This window comes from Acanthopagrus latus, chromosome 5, assembly GCF_904848185.1.
Source record: "Acanthopagrus latus isolate v.2019 chromosome 5, fAcaLat1.1, whole genome shotgun sequence".
Taxonomy (NCBI): domain Eukaryota; kingdom Metazoa; phylum Chordata; class Actinopteri; order Spariformes; family Sparidae; genus Acanthopagrus; species Acanthopagrus latus.
Genome location: NC_051043.1, coordinates 13469104 through 13493468, shown reverse-complemented (window position 1 = coordinate 13493468; position 24365 = coordinate 13469104). Strand labels below are relative to the sequence as shown.

At 41.1% G+C, this 24365-nt stretch overlaps 1 protein-coding gene across 1 annotated transcript in view; it reads right to left on the bottom strand.

Moving 5' to 3' along the window:
- Positions 1 to 24365, bottom strand: part of galnt9 (polypeptide N-acetylgalactosaminyltransferase 9) — a 91539-nt gene that overhangs the window by 13996 nt on the left and 53178 nt on the right. Inside the window, exon 6 of the mRNA XM_037096952.1 lies at positions 21698 to 21815. Within this exon, the coding sequence (XP_036952847.1) occupies positions 21698 to 21815 (118 nt within the window). The remainder of the gene's footprint in view (positions 1 to 21697; positions 21816 to 24365) is intronic.

Sequence of the window (24365 nt, the reverse complement as noted above, 5' to 3'; positions counted from 1 at the left end):
ATACAAACTGGTTTATAAATTAGCTGTGATCAAATAACAAAGAGAAGAGTCACTGTCATGTTTAATCTTTGAGTAAATGAATCAGAGCAAGAAGACTGTTTGTCATAGATGCAAAGCAGCACCGCCAACCAAATAATATCATGTTTCCGGGATACATTACTATTTGCTTGTGCTTCCGCCAGGAAGCGTCTTTACAAGTTGCCATTTTCTCGCAAGTGCTGAATTAGTTGGCATGTGTGTCTCCCTGAATAGAGAAGAGAGAGGAGAAGGAGTGTGGAGAAGGTGAGATGGCCCACTACTTAGCTATTTCCTTCATCCAACCTGGATTCTAGTAAATTAGTTGCTAGTCTGCTTGCCTGACAAGGTATGTTACCTGCCCGGGGCAACCCTTAGCGTTGAGCTCAGCTCTTATCTCTTTGAAGCAACCTCGCCACAGTTCTTGATATTAACGATGTACTGAGTTACTCCGATGTAATCTTTATGGGCAGTAAGGCCAAAACCACTAAAATAATGGAAAGTGCAACTACATTTAAACTTTTTAATGATCTTCTACAGCATAATGCCCCAGTCCTCTGTCCATTAGCATGTTTTGTTCAAAACAGCCATGGTTCACCAAATTATGCAGGCACAGAAAATCATGCCACTGCATAGAACCATATTCACATCTATTGACAACAATTTCAACTTATGGGCTAAATGTGACTGGACCTACTGCTGAACATATAAGATATACTTATGGACATGACGTGAAAAAACTCCAGTTCAGAAGCAAATTTAGGCAAATATAGACCACCACTTTTTGCCAGTTTCTTTCTTTACCTTGACACACACAAGTATTTGGTGTTTCACTTGGGTGTGTGACAAGTTGCTCTGTGAGCTTATGGCCCATGAATAAAAAAAAGTCCACGGGGTGTTGCCGATGACAACCAGAAATCTCTGACACTATGAGTGCTGTGTGTATGGCATAAGGTGTGATATATAAAGCAAGGCAGTAAATATATGTTGTCCTGAAACCATCAATCATAGCACAAGTTATTGATTGATTGTTGACGCATGGATGCTGTGACACACGTCCGACATCCTCGAAGAAAATAGAAGAAAAAACGAAAATAGTGACAAGCAGAACGTCATATCAAGATCTGAATTTTAAAACTATATATATATATATATATATATATATATATATATATATATATATATATATATATATATACATATATATATACATAAACATGAATATACAGCATGCAAATCTATGCCATGCTGCGGGAGAGTGGCTCAGGAGTTACACACTCGCGCAACATCATCAGAATGCCTCGGCATATGGTAATGTCATTCCAGTCGTACAAACTGCGGAGCCTTCACCACCCACAGGCTCTTAATGATGATCGCCACAATGCGTAACAGATGTTCTGATCCATTAACTTCTCTCTGAACCCAAAACGATACCCCCTGCAAGGAGAAAACTGCTGTAGAACTACTTTCCTAATTAAGTCCAGAGGAGGGGTGAAGCCTCTGTCAAGCTGACCATGTTTATTTAATGCCGTGCAAGTAAATACAGCTTCTTGTGCCTCGGGGCATGTTTATAATATTCATGTTCGGAGTGAGGTTTATTCAAACTTTGGATCCTTCCGCCCATAGTTGTGCTCCCTTGCCAGATTGGAACAGGGCCATTGAATTGATAAGATACATTGAGAAGTTAACTCTTTCTGGTTTGTGATTATGAAACAAAAGTGAATACCCAATAAAGTCTCACTCGCTACTATATTAATATTAATGTTGTTGAACTTTCAAAATATAAGCAACAAAACTGCTTGGTTAGGTATTGCTACCTTGAAAACAGTCCCATTCACTATCCACTGTCTCTGCACAGGAGAAAAGCATTAGAATCCTGGTTGAAGCCAGTGAATAGTCAGTGGTGACTGTTTTAAGGAGGTAGTTGTTTTAAACCAAACCATGATGTTTTCCTAAACCTAACCCAGCAAAGTCCTGTGACTGACCAATCCAACCAAAGTTTCTCCTGATGCAGGCTTTCTTTCTCTTTTTACTAATGTTTGTCATCTGCTCTAATCATTATCACCTCCTGTTGACACTCCACCTTCATATACAAATATATTTTCGCACCTGGGCGAGACAAGCAGTGACACAAGCCATCCTCTGGTGGACCAGTGTGCCTATTGCAAGATTTGGTATGAGACTGGGCCAGATGATGCCTTGATTTCCACGAGGGGGCACAAAAATCATATCTAATAGTGATGTGGTTGTGAAATAATGAAGAGTTATTCAATACTTGATGGGACCTACCAAGGTTAGGAAGCTCAAAAATATTAACAAGCAGATTCAAGGTTAATCATGATCAGCATATTAAAAAATAAATCTATGTGGTATTTTTGTCATTCTCAATCATTCCCACGAAAGGGCCACATTAAATAAAGGATTTCTCAAACTTGTCCAGCTTCCTTTCACTGTCAGTGATTCTCAGCACCAAGATTTACTGATGATGTAACCAAAAAAACACCCACAAATTTACAGCACAATACAAATCAGCTAAATAAGTTCATAAAACAGTTGGTGACTGTGGATTTTGCCAAAATGTTACCCAAATGAGGAGTAAATAGTGCTGTTGCTGGCAACTTCTCTCAGCCGTGGATTAATGCACATTTGGTGCTCTGGTGAGCACTTCTGGCAGCAGCGCTGTGTATGTGGGACTGCCTCAAAATAAACTACTGTGCCCACGTTCACTATAATGGAGGCACATGTCACCCAGGGAAACAGTGTGACTCACTGATGTGTTTTTAATAGTCTGGGACAATAATGGAGGTGTGTTTTAAAAAGGACTCAGCCTCATCAGGCTTTGGGCACACGGACAATACGTGTTCGCTACCTTGGTTTCGGCCTTTCCATGTAATGTTTTCTGACAAAAAGACACACAATGACCATCATCTGATTCATATAAAGTAGAGAAAATGGCGAGTATATCAGTTCATGAATACTAATCATTGTCATCATAAAGTTTCATTAATGTAATATCACACAAACTTTGCTGTGCTTCTTTTAGGCGCTACGTATTAATCAATAGTAATTAGATAAAAAGGTAACAAAATAACATCGTCATGGTCTGTTTGCTGACAGTGTTGAGCATCACCACAGTAAGCTGCATCAGCTTGTGCTCCTGTGGGCAGCCAAGATGTCTGAATCAGCCTTGAGCCATATGGCCAAGTGTGCAGGATTCATTAAAATGAGACACCACAAAACATTTAGCCAAGACTCAATTATTATAATTTGCATGTTTCTATAATGCCCAAGGAAGTCTGAAAGCTGGTGTCTAATTGTATTTTATTCTCTTCACCCTGAAACCCTTAATTGCGCTGGCTGTTTCAGTGGTCAAGTGGTTCACTGGGGCTGACATCAGCTTAAACCCCACCATTGACTGGCTGACCCCTGATCTTCACTGCTGATGATCCACAGTGACCCTGGCCTAAAAAATCCATTAGTACTTTGGAGTAGGCTTTACCTGCTTTGCTGCTGCCTGTGACAAGTGCCACTTTTACACAATAGCCGTGATGCCTGCTGCATGTGTGTGGGTGTAAGTGCAATACCATGTGTGTGTGTGTGTGTGTGTGTGTGTGTGTGTGTGTGTGTGTGAAAATTTCTCTGTGTGCTAAGTGCTTGTGGATATGTGAGGGGGGGCACTCATGGGTAATTGAAAATGTGTATATGTGCAATTGCAGTTAGCAGTTAGCGTGGCACTAAAAGCAAATTGAAGATCGATATTTTCTCAACCACCATTTCCAGAAGGTCAGAAACCTGAGTGCTAACCAGCCTTGTGAAACAGGCTTTAGTTTCTTTGCATCACTTCAAGGCTTCATAGAGAGTCACTCGACAAAAGTAACACAAAGTTGTCGATTTTCAGTACTGAGGGAAAGGATTCTTTTCTTACTTGCACCCATGTGTTGTAGAGCAGTGCCTAATTAAAAGATGCTCCTCAAACAATATTTTTCATTTGATAATTCAGCATGAAATCAGAATTAAAGCTCCAACTGAACAGATATTTGCTGGATGCCCACTCTTTAATAAGGTGCACTTAAACAGCAACAGTTTTTATTCCTCTGGTAAACATCTTTAAGGTAGTTTAAAGTGAACTGCATATCGTAAACAAAGTTATCATTTCAATATAGACGTATCAGGAGCTTTTGTCAGTGTTATTATTAGTGTTGAAGGATGTGGTAACTTTCAGTGCCGCTGTTCCTGTAGGCTATCCAATGGTAATACCGATACTGACAAAGAGCTGACAGTGCTGTAGGGCAATGTTAACATTCTAGCCCATGAGGATAATGTTGACAAAAACGTAAAAATCTCACCACCAATTCTAACTGAATAATAGAACATTCGATATTGGCCACCTCTCCCGACTCATCCAGACTCATTTAACCCTCTGTTTTTCTGTCACTGCATTGCATACCACAGCAAGCTTTTGAACAACACCTATCTCCATTTTGTTTATGTCTGCTTCCCCACGAGATCACATGACAGGGATCCTGTTTGAGCCCGGCTTCAGTCCACAGAGCCGTAAAGCCAGAGTGCTAAGCCATGCCACAACTGCTGCACTGAGCGCTGTTTGCTGTTCATTTCAAATTCATTCATCATTAAATTATTATCAAATTCAACACTGCACTTCCATGGGTTCAAACAAACTCACTATGTAGTACGAAGTAGATAGGTGACTGGCTCTTGAGAAACACGAGTAACATATGTACTATGTTTTCTCTTTCATGTGGCAGCAATTAACTGCACAGTGTCACGACTGCGCCCCCAGACAGCTAATTATAGTAAGTACTGTGTGACTGTAATCATCTTAATATAAACGTAATTCATTTTAATCATACATCACAACATGCTGCTCTACAATTCACATGCAAACAACACTGGAAGAAACTCTTAAATGCTCTATTATCTGCTAATTTTGGTACCTGTTTTCTGAGATATCTTGAGGACAGCAAAATGAAGAAGCACTATTGAAGAGGTGGAAAAACTATAGAACATGGCTGAAGAAATTCTGCCTCAGCTGTTGCTTCTTATATACATGCAAAGCTCTGTTTACCTCTGGGAGCAGGGCAGTGGCTAAGAGACTGTCTATAAGCCAACTGTATGTGTTTTATCTTAGGCGGTTATCCTTGCTTGTCGTATATCCCTTACTGTAATTAGTGTGGATGATTGTGTTTGTGCAATGTGCATGCTAGATATGATGGTGACGAGAGCATCATAAAAGCTGAAATCACATTATATCAGAAGATGGGTAGAAACAAGAAGATTTCATGCTGCCACAGCTTCATAGGACCTCATATGTGTAACTCGTGAGTAGATTGTGATTCGCTCCTGAGGACCATCAGCACACATCATCACATCTTTCCTCGAAAAGGTTCAGAAGTGCCACAGATTTGGTGATCAGGATATTCAGAGAACTGTTACTTGGTTGCATTCAGACCAGAAATTACCCTTAATATCACTGGGCTGCTGTATGATAGATGATAAAATATGATCCAGGATGTTTGGTGTAAGGAATATATCTATAGTTTGGAAGCCTCATGAAAGCCATAGCACAAAACGATTATTTTCCAAACACTGGATTTCGCACTGGGCCAAGAAACAGTCCCACTGGTGGGTGACCTGCTGTGAGTTGGACCTTGCTTGGTTTTGCTCATGGTACCAAATGATCTCAAATTACAGGTTAACAGTACACCAAAATATGTTTTGAGGATACCTTTGAATTTCCCCACAAGCGGTTAATAAATGGGAAAATAATTAGCAATATTTCCCTTTTAGACTCAGGATAATTTTGTGTTATATTCTGAATTCAGCTGCCTGTCATGTCTACGTGCAGGCCTCAGGGATTGCACTGCACCATGTCTCCACGGTGTATTTCACTGTCACCCTGTATATGTGGAATGTGTAATAGAGCAGAAAAAAAACATTTCAATGCAACAGAGAACATCTGCTTACATCCTGGCTGTTATTACCTGTGTTAAAAGACTCTCTGGTGATGTGAATAGCTAATCCCATGCCACTAACTACACAACATGGGGGGAGGCTGGGATAAATTTCTTCCTTGATTTAGCAGCAAACAACCTGGGACAAGACATCTGCGGGGAGTCAACCCTGCCTTTGAGGATCATCAGTGCTGATGTGACCTTTTTCAATGCGTGAGAGAATCACCGATCTGATGATTCAGAGGGAACACAGGACAGCAGAGTGCCGGCTCAAACAGGAATCCTCACAGCTCTCTCCTGCAGCCTCTGTCTTTCTAACAAGAGGCGTCAAAGCATGCGTGGAACACATCAGAAAAAAAAAAGTCAGATATTTTCCTCCTCAACATAAAAGACACAATACGGATGTGTGTGCTTTTGCGTTTGCGCTGGAAAACATACAAAAGCCATGCTGAGAGCGCCTCGGCTGATGACAGGGTCTCAATTTACACTATTGTTTTGCAAATCATTGAACTATAGTGAGGGGGAACTCATTTATGCTAACAAAACTGAGTTATAAAAAAGCCAACTGTTTTAGTAATGAAATTGGAATACCTTGGGATTTAAATAAATGAAATACAATTCAACATAATAGCGTCTTAATACCAAATAAGATTGCTTTAATCTTCCACCTCTTACGACATCCCACGCTCAGGTCCTCAGGTGCTGGATTTTTTTGTGAAGTCCATTTGCTACTGACCCTCCACAAATTGGCAGCCGGCATCATTAAGCGCGAGCACTTAACTCAGAGCCCTTTGATGTAGTGGTGATGTAAATGCTAATTTGATTTAATTGTCTCTGTACATGCAGTTAGTTAATTGCAGATGGACCATTTGCGTTATAAGCTCCACGGGGCTACAGAAAACATCGGCCATAAAAAGCATAAAAGCTATTAACAGCGGTAAACAGGTTTCCACCAGCGCCATTACACAATACAATCAATAAAGTGGGAAAACGTAGCACATAAAGCTTATGACGGGCATTCAGACAGGCTCTGGTTTTAAGATATTGGCTAATTTCATGGCGAATGTGTTCACATGCGGGTGAAAGAGCTATTACTCCATCACGGGTCATGAAAACTGCATACTATTCTGAACAATAAAGATGGTGCATTATATATGTGCCCTGGTTAGAATCACTTCGCAAGAAACTGAATCAACTTCTAAGAAATGTAAGTGTGACCAGACAAAACTCAATGGGCTACTTCTCCAAAGGAAACTAGTTTTATTCTTTGAGAATGTTTCATCACTGCTTGCATATTTAGACCACTGATCAGACATGTCAGTTGGTTTCCACTGCATCAACCCACTAAAGGCTGGGCTATGCTTGAAAATAACTTGTTTGTGTAATGTATCATTCAGTCAAGTTAAAAGACAGAAATGCTCACAGATTGAAAGCAGGGGAAAGAAGCTGGTCTTGTGTTGAAGTCTGTTTCCCTGGCTTAGATAGTATTTTCCTTCCCTTCAAACAGAATTTTCCATACTGTTGCTCTCTGCGTCATAGAGATAACTGGCTGGGGTGGGGTAGGAGGAGTTTGGCTTGAGGCTAAATGTCTTTCTTATGAATTCGATTGGGTCAGAGTTAAGGTAAGGCAACAAGGTTTAAATGATTGATTGGAGCTTCTGGGGCCAAAGCCAATGCAGAAGTGACCAGATGATGACCATGGCCAGACGGTGGCGACTCTATGGGTTTCTAAAAGAAGTTCAATTGTATGTAAGCTCATAAGAAAATGACCTTACCTCTCACTTGACTTATTACCTCAGATAACCTTGAGTGAGTTTGATGAGTTTATGGTCTCAGTCCGTATTTTCAACTACAATTCAGCATGATATTCAACTTGTAATCAGTGTTTCCCACACATGTACTTTACTTGGGCAGTCCACCAGGTATATCAATGGCCTGCCAAGCATATTTGGCAACACATTTTAGTATTTCATACTTTTATTTATCTGTAGGACCAGTAGTCCACAAACCACGCATGGGTTTACAGTTGGCTTGGACACAACACTGGCCATTGCAGAGAGGAGCCAGAACAGAACACATAGTTATTTGAATATGGAGTTAATGACAAATGTGTTTATTTAGACTCACCCGGAAGGTATTAATTGAGCTGCCCTCGGTTTTAAAAACAAAAAGAGACACAAATATATGTGTGAAGAATGAGCTTGTCAGAGGAGTACAGACACAGCCAACCCTGTTCTGAGGTTGAGGGAAGGTGTTCGGGGGCTTCAGGGGCTGTTTCACCTCCTGACAAGAACATATGTATGTATAGGGTATGGGTAGGGTAGAGTATGTATAGGCCCCTTTAAAATAATCCCTGATCTTCATCCAGCTAGTGAAACCTTTTCCTGAAAATGCTATTACTAATTAGACTTTTTCCAAGTCAGCGGTTGAACTGGAAAATAGGCCACAGAAGAAGGGCCAGTGAGCAGGCTGGCAACGCAGATTGAGATGATGAAAGCGAGTGCTAAGGTCATGCAGACTTAATGAAATGCCTCATCTTGCTAGACAGCTGACACATTTGATGGACAGGGAGTTAAATGATCCTGCTTTAACAAACAGAAGCCTCAAAGTTTGGCCGGTTGAATGTTGCAGCAGCAGGGGGTCAACCGGAGTTCATCTCCACTTTCCTTGGCCATTCTGTGCGCATGAAACAGCTCGCCGTGAACCAGATCAGTGGGTGTGAAGATATGGGGGATGCAATTTTGAACATAACTGAGGAAAAAAAAAAAAAAAAAGATTATCTGGAGCTGTTTCAGTGTGCACAGAGGGACCAGCTCATTCAGCGGGTGTATCTCAGTATTCTGCTGTTTCAGCAACACAAACATGAAAAAAACAAAACAAAACTGTGATCTGATGTTTTATTCTTCTTTCAGGACATTTTCCACCTCATTTCACCTTGACAGAAACCTCTTCAAATTATTCATAGTGCGGTAAATGTTCTACATTTTAATGCAATGTTGTTAAGAGTCATATCCCAAGTTCAAAATGTAATGCTGCACACTTGACAAAATGTGTCACTTTTAACCTGGAAGCCAATCTTGCCAAAACTCTCTGTGCATGTTTCAGCAAATGACATCTGTCACTCTAATGTAAAAATCAATGCTCTAGCTAATGGGTTCTTCCTATGGGCCACCACACACAGCAGGTTATCGACATTTTGGCATGGTGCTTGAGACACAGGAGACATAAATGCAGTAATCTTTGCTGTAGATATAAGTATGTCTGCATCAGTGTAGTTGTTCTACATCTAGCACCACTTATAAGTCGAGATGTCCAATTGCCGGAAATTAATGACTGCATTCCAATCAACCCCTTTATAAGTTAACATGGCCAACAATGCTTGCTATTCAAAAACGTACTAAACTGAACTTTACTTAGTCTCTAAAAACTTTGAGCCGTACAGAATTCAAACAAAAGAACAAGGCTTTTATTTTATGTGTCAAATCATATCACAGTGACAGTGTGAGTGTTGTAGCCTCTCTGCTTCACTGGGGAGGTCTAATTGACTGTCAGTCTACCTGCTAGCTTTAACTTTCTTCACAAAACATCACGAAAACGCATTAATTCCTCCCTTCATTTGTTCCTCTCCATATGGAGCAGAAGATAATTACTACTGTGTCATTACCGCACTGTTGGCAGAACACCGGGAATTAACTTTTTATATAACTCATCTCTTTACTTTCAAGCGGCTCTAGTCATTTAGTATTCCACTCAGCTGGTCTGACTTGTGATTATGGAAACTTTAGGCAGCGCCGTGCAGCCTCTGTTTCTGTCGCCTGCGCAATTTCATTTTAAGTAAATAAACATAAATATTGATTCCTTTTCATTTTGTGGATATTCAACAGGCTCGGTTCACAGGTTGGTGAAATTTCCAAACCTGAACGGATCATCAGTCTGCAGAGTCACTGCGGCGTACTAAATTTATTGTGCACATACATTAATCCGCCAGCTCTCAGTCTGGGTACCTGAGTAGACATTCAGGTTGATTTTTCTGCCGTATCACCTTTGTAATAGAATTAATGTGAAATCCCAGGTGTGTGTCATCCTCTGACCAAGCTGTAAGAAGACTAGAAGAGCTGTAAAACTTGAGGCCTAATATTGAAATCTACTTAATTATCAATACCAAATAATACATTATCTAACTGACCATTAATCATGGTCATTTCTTCTAACTGGGATTTCTAAATCATGATTATAGCTGCTTTCAAGGTCCTGTTCGCAAGTAAGCTGATTTTTGAGCCTCATTCCCAACTCCCTGGCATTGTAGGTTGGGTCGGTTGCCATCAAAGTGAACTTTTCAGTTCAGGTGAAGAAAACAGACCTGTAAATCTGTCAAACACGTTTACAGGTTCTTAATCTGCTGTGAAGGTGCCTGAATCAACTGACAGCAGACCAAAAATGCTTTATGCGTTCTTTGTAAAGTAAGGTGGATTCATACACAGACTGTTGTCACAAGACCTCAGTCACGATAACACGGAGATTTTCACAATTAATTTGGAAGACAGCCATCCACAGACTTGCTGTATCCACTTGAGTTAATGAGTTGTGTGCACTCAGTTGTGTCCGGGGAATTTTACACGTCCCTGTTTTTAATTGAAATGCTCTCCACTCTGCTATCTCTACACCCAAGGGATGTCTTTTTGCAGGAGAATATCCCAGAAAGTCTCAGCCGTTGCAAATAAATGCCAGAAAAGCCTTATTAACAGCAGAGGCTAGTCGGACTGCGTGTTTATGAAGACATTAAGACACAGTGGACACACCATGAGTTCTCTGTGATGTAGTGAACCATGCAGAAGGCAGCTTAGGCATATACTAAAAAGGCATGGCGCTGACCTTTTTCCTTATTTAGAATCTGCTCTGGTGTCACTATCTGTGCAATGTTTGTTCAAGCCAACACTAATTTCCAGATCTGAAAGCTGTGAATATCACAGTGGTAGCAAGTCTTTGTTCAAAGCTGCTGGCTGAGTGAGAAGAATATCAACACAGAAACACTGAGGTAGCATTGTAATATGAAAGACTCCAGACAGCCCTATTTAATGACTGAAATCTATCACTCAGCATTAAACGCACACTCCTCTTCTAACAGGAGGGTTGGTGCCTTTTGTTTTCACTTCATTAATTATGCCTTTGACTGAGAGGATCTCAGACACTCCCATGTGTTAAGCGACATGCTTCCACTTCACACATGGCATTTGACGAGTTAAATGTGCATTAAGTAATTCATGACTTATCAACCACCATCAGCAAAAGGAGGAAATGCAACATTGACAGGTCTCTGGTGCGGCTTACACTGGCCTTTAATTACCATTAATAATAAATTCGCATTTTTACAGAAGCACAAACAAGCCAGCTTATTAGCACGGAGCCACGACAACACAACATCTAATTAAGCGGTTAACCAATACTATTAAATAACAGTGTGTAAGTGTTTATCTTTGAAAGGTGTGTGTTGGAAGAGGGTGGAAATTGACTTCTGAAACATGAGCACCTGGCAAAGTAAAGCTGAACCACTGTGTGTTAGGGGACCTGCAGTCTTATTCAGCGCCTTGACATTTGTGTAATGTGTCGCACCTTGAATGAGCCTTCAGTAACTTCAGTAAAAGCACGCTGCTTAGTTTTTAGCTGTGCAGTTCAACATTTTGGGAGACAATCAGCTTCCTGGTTGACTGCAAAATAAGAGCTCCCATGTCTGTATGCACTGGTGATGGGCTGGGAGGGCAATCCCCCTTATAAACAGCTGGACCCGCTAGTCCTGTCTGAAAGTAACTAAATCTGTCGCTCGCCACCTCTGAAGGTCAAAATTAAAATTTTGTGTCTAGTTCGTTCAGGAAGTCACTGTGCCTGGTCAACAAGTTGCAACCATGCAATCGTCCACTAATAAAACCTCACCGTTTGGACAGAGCCAGACTTTCTCTTCCCACCTGTTCCCAGTTTAAACGCCAAAATATGCTGATCTATGCTAATATAGGCAAACATATTAACCATGAAGGCAAGTGGCAACGAAACAGTAATCAAAGGTGCAACATGTAATACTTTTTTTGTTGAAAACAATTAGAAGTGGTCTAAAATCAACAGAATGTGAAGAAATATTCATTTTGGCTTTATGACGTGTATGCAATTAATTATGTAAAGGAACAACAGACGTTAGCATGCTTACCAGCATTCAAATGATTCATAGTTTCATTTCCCATGCCAGAGTATACTGAGATCTCTACATTTTGACTTTCTGTGGACAGTTTCTCTACATAGTTTGTATCTCGCACTGGAATCATTGCCATGCTGCCCCACTGCCTTCCTCTCTTGTGTAATGATGTTTCAAAGCGTTGGGAAAGGAAGGCTCCCTCCTCCTCTATTGAGAGACTGGATATGAGCCACTCCCTGTGGCACATCCCTTCATTTCATGCCTTCCTTTCCTGCCTCTCTGCCTCATACATACATAAAATGGAGGATGCTGATGGAGAGATAGACAGATGCAGAGGCCCTTTTAACTGTGCTGTCAGAAGCTAATTCCATCCAGTCGCTGCCCTTCGTCTTTGATATGCCTGCCGATTTGCTGGTGCGGCCAAATCAGCGCGTGCTAGTACTCTTCAAATACGTCGGCCTTGTCAGATCATTTCAAGTTTTTCAGCCTTTAGTCTGAGACATCCAACAGAGACAATTACGTGCACAGATTAACTAATGCTCAGATAATGAGACCAGCCACTCTGTGCGTGTTAAGTGTTGCTGTATTTCCTGGTGATGATACTCTCCACAGAGACAGCTTTTGATGCTCCTCCATGTCCTGAAAAGCAGAAGGATGAGAAATGCACAATTCATCCGAGCTGATCTTAATTACCTCGTCAGAATGTGTTCAAATTAAGGTGGGAGTATCTGCAGTCACTCTCAAAAGAGGTTTTTAATGAAGTTTATGATTCACATGGATAATAGGCAAGCAGACAGGGTCTGTCTAATTAATTATCCCACCGGCCCTGAACACCACAGTGGCAACTCTCTGTGGTATGCTGAAGCTCAGGAAGCCATGTCATCTTTCCAAAGCCATTTTGGGCTGAGGAGTCTGCCACATGTTATTGTTACATAGTAAAACATAAGGTATGCTTTCCAAAGACACAATATGCTGAGGTGTAAATTACAGAAGCGGCTTGGATCAGCAGGACCTGAAGTCACAACGAGACAAGGTAGGACTTGAATTATCTACACATGGAAGGAACCAACAAATGCAAATCATGAGTACAGTTCATCATGTCAGCTGACTGAATGGAAACCCTACAGCAACATACGGTATATGTATGACTGTATGACATCCTATGGCAGCCATATGTCGGCATTAAATCCTTCAGTAGCTGCAGTAATTCCTCAAAAACAATATCTGATCTGAGTCGTGTATACAGAACCTTTACAACTGCATCTATTATTACCTGTCTCTCCCCCCTGAGGCAGATGCAGGCTGGAACATACAGTAATGAACCATGGGGTAAGTAAACCTGAGTCCATTAAGCCCTAACCGATTGATTCAGCCACTAAATAATGCAGGCATTGAAAAAGACAAATGCCCAATCAATGTCCAATGCTATTGTTACCTTTATGTGGGCTGTATTGATGGAGAGCAGATGGTTCCCCCCATATTGTAGCTCCAAGGTGTTGTAAGTGAATGAATCTGTCATGTACCCAGAATGGAATGAGCAGCATGGAGCTGGGCTGTAATTAGGGCTAGCTAAGGCAAACTGAAGACCAGGCACAGACGGAAACAAATTCAAGACGAAGACTGCCAGAATTTAGTCCTCTCCCAAGACCAAGTGTAAACTAGTCTTTAAACAGTTATCATTGAACGTTTTCTTTATTCTGATATTAAGGAAAATATTTCATACAATGACACCTAAATTAGACCAGGCTCAAGTATACCACAGCCGTGTTACAGATTGAGTTCCCACAGGAAACATATATCTGCAAAAGTCAATAATGGACACCGTGCTACACTGTATGTAGCTACCAGATGTTTAGTATACGGTGTCTAGTTCACAGGCTCCTACATAATTCCTCATGATGGCATTTATCCAATAATTCCCCACATTTGTCTCCTCCATTTAATGAAGTGTAATTTCAGAATTCCTCAGACGCCTCAGATGTGTTCTCATCTCTGAGATGACTCAGTTTGCTGTGAGGGACTCACATATGGTCAGCGCCCACTGTCATTTGCTGCTTGACGGACATGGGCACGCGGGTGATTTTGAAGCTGCCAGAATGGCTGTGGTCCACAGATGGCTGGGGCTTACTGCCGCCTCGTAACGACGTTCCTGCCCTTCTCAAGGTGACCGCTTTTCACTGTGGAGGGCTGCAGCCTGCAGGAGTCCAAGGCAAGCACTACAGCGGTTTGGTGAGCTGTTCTGACTGGGTGCATGTCAGAAACATTCATGGTATGATCCGTATGATCTGAATGTTCCTGTGTGAATGAATAAATGAGACAACCTGCCACAGCACATGCACGCACGCACACATACATAGAGAGCACACACAGGACCCAGGCTTATCAACTTGATCCATGCTTATTATGGCATCCCCTGATAACTCATTGTAGCCTGTAGATAACGTTAACATTTACTGTGTTGGTCCTAGGGAAGGATCAGTGTAAGGCATGGTATTACCATCATGTCACTGCCATTGTTGTAAAAGGTATCCAAAAGTCATACTTATGTAAAAGCAAGAATGATGATCAGGTGTTGTGCTTTGATTATGTTGCCCACAGTACTATGTCTCAGTCCAAGTCCTCACAGTAGTCATTATTTTTGTGGTCAGAACAACATTTGCATTGATATATAGGCCCTGCAGCACCCACATGCTATCTTCACAACCCTGTAGCCCCAATGTGTTGTTACATTCTGTGTCAGCATTCAGGAACAGGTCGTACTTAAGGCTGAAATGACCACATACATAACACAAATTACATAAGTGATGTGAGCATATCATATTTTGTACATGACGTAAGTTACATCATTTTCATTATGTCATGTTACATACGTAACAATTTCAAGGGAAATTACTTCTGACTCTTGGTCATATTCAGGACATGAACCACGGTGGTGGTGGCAAGTCCAGTGTATCTCCCATCCAACTACCCGATCAGCCCCCAGTCAACTTGTGATTCTGCAACATTGGAAGGGCGCTTTATAAAGTGAGGCTAGAAAGGTGTAGGGTTACTGATCAGGCTGCTGTATTTGACATGTTCAGAGCATAAATGGGCTGGCATAGGGCATTGCTTTGGCGCCTACACACAAAGCTGCGACTGGTAAAACAAAAGAGCTATAAATCCATCTTGAGTTAACCACAGTCACTGTCCACCTCCTCATTGCCTGGAGGCGTGACTCATGTTTTAAAACAAAGCACAACAATCCAAAAATGACAGACTGAACTTTCAAAAGTGTGCTCCCCTTCACTCGAACGATCCACTTTACAGTCTTGTGTCTCAACATCATGTTAAACTGTATTATGTGGACACCTTTATCACAGCATCATGAGTTAGCCAGTAACAGTGAAATGTGGAAATAAACTGTGTAGTTAGGCAGACGTGTATACATTAAAGAGTTGGTACAATACATTGCATTGTCACCACACCTTTAACATAGTAGCACACTTAAGAGTGTGCAGACTCGATTTGAATCCATTTGTATCTACAAATCCAGATGGCTTGTGAGGTTAATTATCAGTGTAAGGGAGTCCAGGTTTCATATCTGTATCAGAGGGACAGATGTTCTCAGAATGAACTAAAAGCAACATCTGACTGCATCTACTGACTGCTTTGAAGCAGCACCTGTTATTGTACCACTGGAAATAATGCTCATCTTGAGTTCACTGAGGTTTTTTTTTTTGTTTTTTTTGTTTTTTTTTTAATCTATTTATGCATCTATTTTCTGTAAAGCCATCTGGAATAAAAAGACAGACTGTGATAGGGGAGCAGTGGGTGGTATAGGATGCAGAGACTGTAAGACAGATATTCAGCTCCAGAATTATCCATCGGGAACGGTCCATGGGGGATGGGGGTGGGGTGGTTTTGCTAGCTTGGTTGTGATTGTCCAGAGAGCACAGTCCCAGAACAAGTGTAGCAGGCTCTCATGTGCGCCCCAAATGACAGGCACACAGTGAAGGCTGGTCAAGAGACAGACAGGACCAGACGGCCGGTGAAAACTTTATGGGTGTTTTGACAGCCCTCCAATCCACTGATTCGGCCCGATGGGATTTGTCATGGTATGCCAGATGGCCAGAACACCACTGCTGTAAGACAGAATCTTGGGTTTATTGTCTGGCTGACTGGTAATTGATGCATCCTAGACAACAGATAATCCAACTTTTAGGCAAAAGGTTTTTTCAGAGACAGACGAATCTCAAATATTTCACCATGAATAAATGTTTTTTTGTTACCAAATGACATGTTATGTCATTGTTCTGATTTGGAGAAGAATGAAGCTAGATTGAAGCTGAATACAAGCTGTAATTACCATAACAGATAAATATAAGAAATGAATCTGGGGGATGTTAGCAGGAAGTATGATGTTGCCATGGACTCTGGATTATTAGTTGTGGTCTACAACTTGAGCCCTGTTCATTTAGCTTATATTTGTATGTACTCTGTCATCACCCAATGTCAACTGGGATGGATGTTTAGATTTTGGCACACTGGCATCATGAGATCTGTTCACAACGTATTGACGGGTGTACAGACAGCTATCACTGGACAAAATTAAATGTAAAAATTCGAAGACTGGTTATCTGGTATCTAGTTCTGGAATACCACAACTGGCTCCATGAGCTGCCACTGCTGCATTCCCAACTGCTGACCCTGTTGGGTGCATGATGTTTTCAGAACACTAGTGTGCACCTATCCTTCTCCCTTTTTAAATCCCTATATGTGAGTTATGTATAGTGGTAACATTTCTGTTAAATATTTAACACATGAAAACTGATGAAAAATCTCATTTAAACCCAAAATAATACACACACTGAACTGTTGTGCTGTAAACTGTCATCACACTGTAATAATTCTGCTTGGGATGCAGATGGGACCAAGAGAAGTGTAATTATGTCCCACTCCTGTCTAGCTGCTGGTACTGCTAGACTTTAATTAGCTCCATTCTCCTCACTACAGAGAGATTATGGCCAGATGCCTCGAGGCCCAGCCCAGGTGGCTATGGAGACGAGACTTCAAAGAAGAAAAAAATAAAATAATTTTTCGGTTCATTACCTCTGGAAAGGAGTTCCTGGCGAGTTTAATAAATGTCACTGAGACAAGGCGGCCACCCCATGAGATCACACTTGAGTTTCTTGGGTCTTGAAGTGACTGATTGATTTAACTGTTATAAAAACGAGACAGATTTCTTAAAGCAGCTTGGATGGCTTCCTGAAGGCAAAGTGAGTACAAGGGGGTGGACTGGCCTGGATTCAGATTGGCCTTTTTTTGTCAGTAAAATAGGTTACGATCATATTGGGTAAGGAAAAAGGTAAGACTGCATTTGGCTATCACGGCACAATACAAACTAGAGTCGGGTAGATATGTCGCCCAGTACACTATCACTTTAATAACACATGTAAAATGGAAGAAAATTGACTTGAAGTGATAAAAAAAAATGCTGTTACGTAACCTGTGTAGGGAGCTGGATAGATTAAAATAGAGGCGTTTGAAACAGACGACTGAAAAACTTGGCTGAGACAGCTCCCATGTAGACAAGCTTTTGGTGTTGATCTTTTTTTTTTTTTTTTTTTTTTTTAATAAGTATTTAAATACTTATGTAATCTTGTCCAATTTAATTTCATATTCCTGCTGCTGTCATGATTAAAATTACAAATGAGTTGTTTTTTTCCTTTTTTTTTTAACCTGCTTGAAACCTAATGCAGAAAAAAAACACAAATGTAATGAATCAGTTAAAACACTTCTTTCATAATTTACCAGCCTTATGAAGCCTCCAAAACTTTGAAGAGTACATTTCTTTTGCAAGCTCAGTTAGATGTGCAGCTAGAACAGATTGTAACAGTGTTTTCCTGTGAGAAATGTTTGTATTAATTCAGTTTTGAGAATTAATATTTGACTCAAAGGTGATATGTATGCCTGTTTTCACAATGAACTAAATGATGTTTCAGACACTAGGGAAATTGATAACCTTATCATGGAAATTAAGAGAACATTAAATACAGGAAAAACAAAGTCCCCCGGCAATTTCTATACAAAATTGTATGCTTGCAAAAAGACAGTAAATTCTTCATTAATAAACTCAAACAAATGTAACTCTCAGTGGATCCTCATACATGTACCTTAATCTATAGCAGCTGTTAACTTCCCAAAAAATTTTCAGAGTAAACAAAATACGTATGAAGGTTTCATTTCACATCAGCTTTAAGTGGAACCAGAAGGAACAGCAGCTGCAGGGATGACCCTGGATAGATGTGATGTAGTGTTATATTTGCTGACAGAGTTACCACAGCCTAATTCTTTTGCCCACAGGAACTCTGGAAATGAAAGGCAATGCCCTGGTCTCCTGAGATGCTATATCAGCAAAGACTCAGCAATGCAGGAGGGGTGGGAGACACATTACAAGATAAACTCATATTGACACTTCTGGCAGAATTCATCATTGAGGTCCCCGACTATTTTTCTCTGTTTGCAAACGAAGCCTTTCGGCAAACAGGATGTTCTGGTTCAGACATGCCATTCACAATTATTTAAAAGGTGAGGATATCATATTCCCATGATACTAGTGAATGTGGCACAAGGAAAAAAAAATGTTTGAGGTTAAGCAGCATTGAGCAGAAACAGTCAGAATACATCTAGTCGTTTCAAGTTGTTTTGGTAGTGATCATGTAGCTTCCAATCTGACTGAGAATTAATGCATTAGGTTTTTTATTTCATTTTCATTATCAAAAATATCCCCAACTGATTACGTAAAACTATCAAACCAAATGCAGATATAACAAATCATACATAACAGTAACACATGGCAAAAAGTGTCCCATAATCATCAGCAATAAATGTAAAAGGTCCCATATTGTAGAAATTGACATATCTTTTTTGATTATAAACCAGGTCTAGGCATATTAAATCAATCAATCCACCCCAGGATTCATCTACTTTACTTGGTAATTTTGAGGTATTTAGCTTCATCAGTTTGTCAGATGCGGTGTAATGCCAAAACATGTCAGGTGGTGCCTGCTCAGGCCTGTGGGAGGTGACCAATCAGAGCACACTGGGCTATCTGGGAGGGGGGCCTTAAAGAGACAGGCACTAAAATGAACTGTTCGGATAGAGGGTGGATGGAGGTGCTGCAGTTGACAGTCTGAGAATGATAAACTTTTTTTTTTTTTTTTTTTTTCAATATTAGAGCATGTAAACATTTACCAGGTGACATCCAAATTAAAAAAATATGAACCTGAAAATGAGCATTATGTGACTTCAGACTACTGCTTGAAAACAAAGGAACAAAAACAAAATTAAACAAAAGTAGCAAATTATGTGAAGATGGGTCTAGATTAGAAAAACAGATGAAAATGCCTGATACAAATCCATAGTTTATTAGTGCCGTAGATGATGTATGTAGCATAGCAGGCTGTGAGCATCTTTTCAGAATCCATTTTCTTTGTCTCTGCAATTTCACCCTCTCTCTCTTCATTTCTTTTCATTTACGGATCCTACCCTGTAAATTATTGCACACCCGAACAAACAGAAAACTTTCAGTCAGATCTATGATTTATTTTCCCTTCCCTTGGTTTTATTCTATTCTTTTCCTCCAGGAAACAACACCGCATGCAGTGCTTTGTGCCGTATAATCAGCACTGCACGTCCTGGTCTCCTTTCTGCTTACAAAGAGGCCAGTTCTTCGGATCCTGGCTGCCTTTTTACCCAGAGCAAGCTACAGAAGCTGAAACTCGCAGTAAATTATAAATATGCCATAACCTTTCAGCGTGAACCCTGCCTTTCATCAGCCCCCTGTAGTCTGATGGTCCTGGGCAGGCTCGGCAATTGTGAGCTGCCCTAGCTAATTGTTAAACATGTTCTTGTCAATCAAGCCTATCCCAAATGGCAACTCCTCAACCGGCACCACAATGAGCTGCCTGAGCCGCTGTTGCCTTAGAGGAGTAATTGCCGTCCACTCGCCAGAAGCCCATCTCCATTCCATTAGCGGCTGCGCGATATGAATGGTTGAAGCTGGTTGTTGACTGCAGACCTATTCAAGCTTGTACACGTGCTGAATGGGCCCTTTTCCTGTGGCATGTGTTTCATTTCCACACAGACAGGCCAAACAGGGGGGAGAGGTAATTGCATTTGTGATGGCATTGTGTTCGACAGAGGGGTATATTCTCTTCACTTCATAAATCAAAGAGCTACATAGTAAATATTCATAGTGAGAAAAGACAAGGAGTCAATGAGGAGTGTGTGTGTGTGTGTGTGTGAGGAAGCCAAGAGAAGTTACACTGTATCACACAGTTCAGCAGAGTTGCCCTAACTTTATTTGGCTGCTGTAGCTGAATTGATCTCCCCCCACGAACCTCATCTAACTCTGTTGCATGGTTTGTTAGGTACACATAAGCAGCTCGACTGAATGAGAAAACACTGCGTAACCTTGGGGGAGGCCGCTGGTAGTTGGCACGCAAGGCGCGTTTCTGAGATATCACTCTATGATAATGGAAAAACAACTATGAGATGAAGACACAAGAAGCTAGATGATTGTGCCATTAACGTTAACGGCGGAAAAAACATGCTATTGATCTAAGGGGAGAAGCCGCACCGTGTGGAATAATGAGAGGCTCTGAGATGATCAGCAACAAATGTAAACGTCCGTGGCATCAGTGAAGCACTGCAGCAATCTGCCGGCCGAGATCTGTTCTCCAGCCTGCGTTGGGGCGCTTTTTCAAAGGCGGGCCGACACTTCAGAGGTGTCGCTGAAGCCATCTCGAGATTTTGGAAATGGATGTGGAGTTGACGTTAAATGAAGGAGTGGGATCTTTCAAGCATATCTCATTCCAATAAGCTGAAGGAGTGCGTTTAGATTCAGAGTGGTTCCACTCGGCTGGAGAGAAACATTTTCTGAATTTAAACGCCAACCAATTCTTCAGAAAGCCCCGTCGCTCACATGAAGCGTTAAATTCAACTCAAAGCAGCAGCAAAAGAGATTTACATTTTCCGTATACAGGCTTTGGAGCCTTTGGTTTGGCTGAAGATTTGCATTAAGGGGATTTTTTTTTTCTCTCTCTTCCACTCCCTTCTAAGAAACTTTGCAAACTTTCATCATGGCTTCTGTTGACGCCCCTGGGTTTTGTATCTTAAGCTGTATCCCTCCAGCTGGGAAACGTAAGAAAACTTCATCATAAGCTGTTCCAAAGTCTGAATATAGATTTCACGAATCATTCGAGCCAGAACTGCACATCTAAATATCACCCCCCTCCAATAGTGGATTTGTAATTATGACTTTTTGGGTGGCCCCGCGCACAAAAAAAATCCTCCAGCTTTGACGGAATGCCTCATTAGAAACCAACTTTTCTCGCAGCATTCCTCCGAGCAATTTCAACTGCTGCTTAACACAGAGACATTTAATTCAGTTTTCAAAAGAACAATGTCCACATTTCAAATTATCAATCAAAATTCCAATTTGAGTGCATTTCAACAGCTGCATGGGTAAATAATCTGTGGTCCTTACCCGCATGCCGAGCTCGATGTTTTCGCCGCCATAGACCTCCATGCCGGGGTCCAGCAGACCGATGTCACCAAAGTATTCCCGATCGACCACAAAGGAGCAGCCAATCATAGCTGGAGTTCTGGGTGAAGCAGAGAGAGACAGCATCTTGTTTATCATTATCCTGCTTATAAACTTTGATACACCCACAGAGAATGCTGGAATATTCAATGCCATCAAAGCAAGAGGGATCTCAGGATTAAGATGGCTTTCACATCAAGCTAGGCAAAATACATTAAGCATTAGTCGCAGTGTTTTCATAGTTAAGTTACAGCAGGCAGCTGAACAGAACAGTCTTAAGTGTCGACCAGTTTAATCAATTTAATGCAAATGTCTAGGATTTGACAAGATTTAATGGGGTAAAAGCATCTTTTGACCACCATCAAGACCGAAAAGCTGGAGCTAAAATGTGATTAATGCTAGCTGCAACACAAAGAGACTCTTTTGCCATTCCCACTGCACAATATTACCTTTTCCTACTTGAGAGTATTCTCAGTGTTCTGTTGTGCCTTCCTTTGGCCACAGGGACCAGAGTGAAGAGTCTGACAGTTTGAATTGTTTGTCTGAATTTATCATCAGGCCCAGTTCAGCCCGGGTTAGTGTAAAGAAGAAGCCACTGTGATTGAGGCAGATGTGTCTCTCATGCAGTCACAGCTGGATGGGCTACTGGATTTTGGTGTGTCAGATCAGTCAACCTGTTGTTATTGCTGGAGAAGGCTGCTTTAAAGTTTCCCTTTGGCCATTTGGGGAAGCAAAAGAAGCTGTAAACACATCTTATATTACCTTACACAGTTGTTCTGACTAACGTGTGAGCAAACTGTTTCTTTATTTAAGCATCCAGCAAGGACAAAGCACCAATTTCAAGACATGAGTCCATTCAGCAGATGAATGTAAGGCCAATATTTACACGTTTTTTAGCTCTGGTTTGGTCTCGATTGCAGCTAGTTGCTAACTTGTTTGCTGTTTGGTGCTGGGCAAGCACTGAACAGAGCATTTTCTCTGAACACAGTTGCCTGCTGCTGCTGGAAACATGTTTGATGAAAGTGGCGTGATTTAAATACTCCCGTAAAATGAAAACAATGTACTAAATGAGGATAAAATGCTCCGTGTCACCAATGGGTATTGCAGCGACTGGGGGATTAGTCGCTAACTGCTGCTTAATGTAGCTGCCCTGGAGTACTGGTTGAGTGTTGCTGTGGCACAGGAGCTATGGACAAAAGGGGGAAGGAGGTTTTAAGGCCTGGCACAGGGAGGACCCAGTAAGCAATGCTAGCAGGGGACTCCATAACGTAATGTCAGAACTGTTAATTATAGATCTTACAGAAAAAAAATGTTTGTTTTTTTTAGTTTTTTTTTTTTTTTAAAAAAGCAATGTAGTTTTAATATTTTATAGAAAACAAATAGAAAACCACTATCCAGAATAGCATTTTAATTGCATATGTCTAAATACTAATGTGTTCATAGAAAATACACTTTAAAGTACCCTAACCCTAGTCCTTAAAGCTCACAAATAGCACACTTTTAAAGCCTCCCAAGTTCAGCAGGTAGAGCAAAAGATGGAGAGTGTTTTTTTTTTTTTTTCTTGGTCTTTTTCACAAAAAGAAGTGGATACTTCCCACTTTCACTGAAAGCAATGGTCCCTCTTTAGCTGCTGTCCCCTCAGGACTGCTTTCCACTACTATTATCTGTCAGTTCTTAAGTGCTCTGGGACAAAGCCCCGCAAAAACCATTACATTCAGACAGAATATGGGGCTGTGTTATTTTTCTTTCCTCTAAAATGACCAATGAGTGGCTTTATTCTTCTTCCTGGAATGGCTCCCAGGACAAGTTCACCATATATTATCACACACACTCGCAGAAGAGTCCAATGTGTGTCTGCCCACTTACGTTTGAGGGACATGACAGTAGGAAGTACAGGAAAGAGGGAGCTGCATTGTGATTCACTGACTCCGTATTAATAGAGTGCGCTGAGCCAAGAAAGAAAAAGTGCTTTTGGGTTTAGACCCTGTCAAAACACACTGTCAAACTCCTACCACTGAGTGTTTCTTCGAAAATCCTTGATCAGTAGATGAATAAATCTCAATGCAGGGATAGATGTTAACCCATCTGGACCATTATAGAAAAGCTTCCCAACCATTTTTGCTGACATCAAGCTTGATGGCTTGACATTCGTATTGTGTTATATGCATAGTGCCAAGTTGTTTTTTGTTGAAAAATATATATATTTTGCTTTGTGGTAATTGAAAGTTACAGCTGGACTCCTTATACAACATGTCTTACCACCTAAATGACTGAACATGTTGCTTTAGAGAAACAGAACTAATGAGAGAACCATGAGCACAAAACCACATTCGTTTTCGGTTTAGGCACAAAAGCTACTTGGTTGTTTGGTAACCTAATAACTCACTGCTGGGTTTAGGTTTGGAATGGGACATGAACTGCAGTGTCCTGGGTCAAAGTCCGATGCTTGTTTGTTTAACCACAGACCCCATCCACCTCCATGTACTGACTCCTTGGCTCTCATCCTCTTAAACATCACCTAACCTCCTCCTTTGCTCCTGTCATAATTAAGCCAGCCACTAGAGGTCGCTGCCTAACAATTAGTGTCAATATTCGGTCATACTTGGCTGCT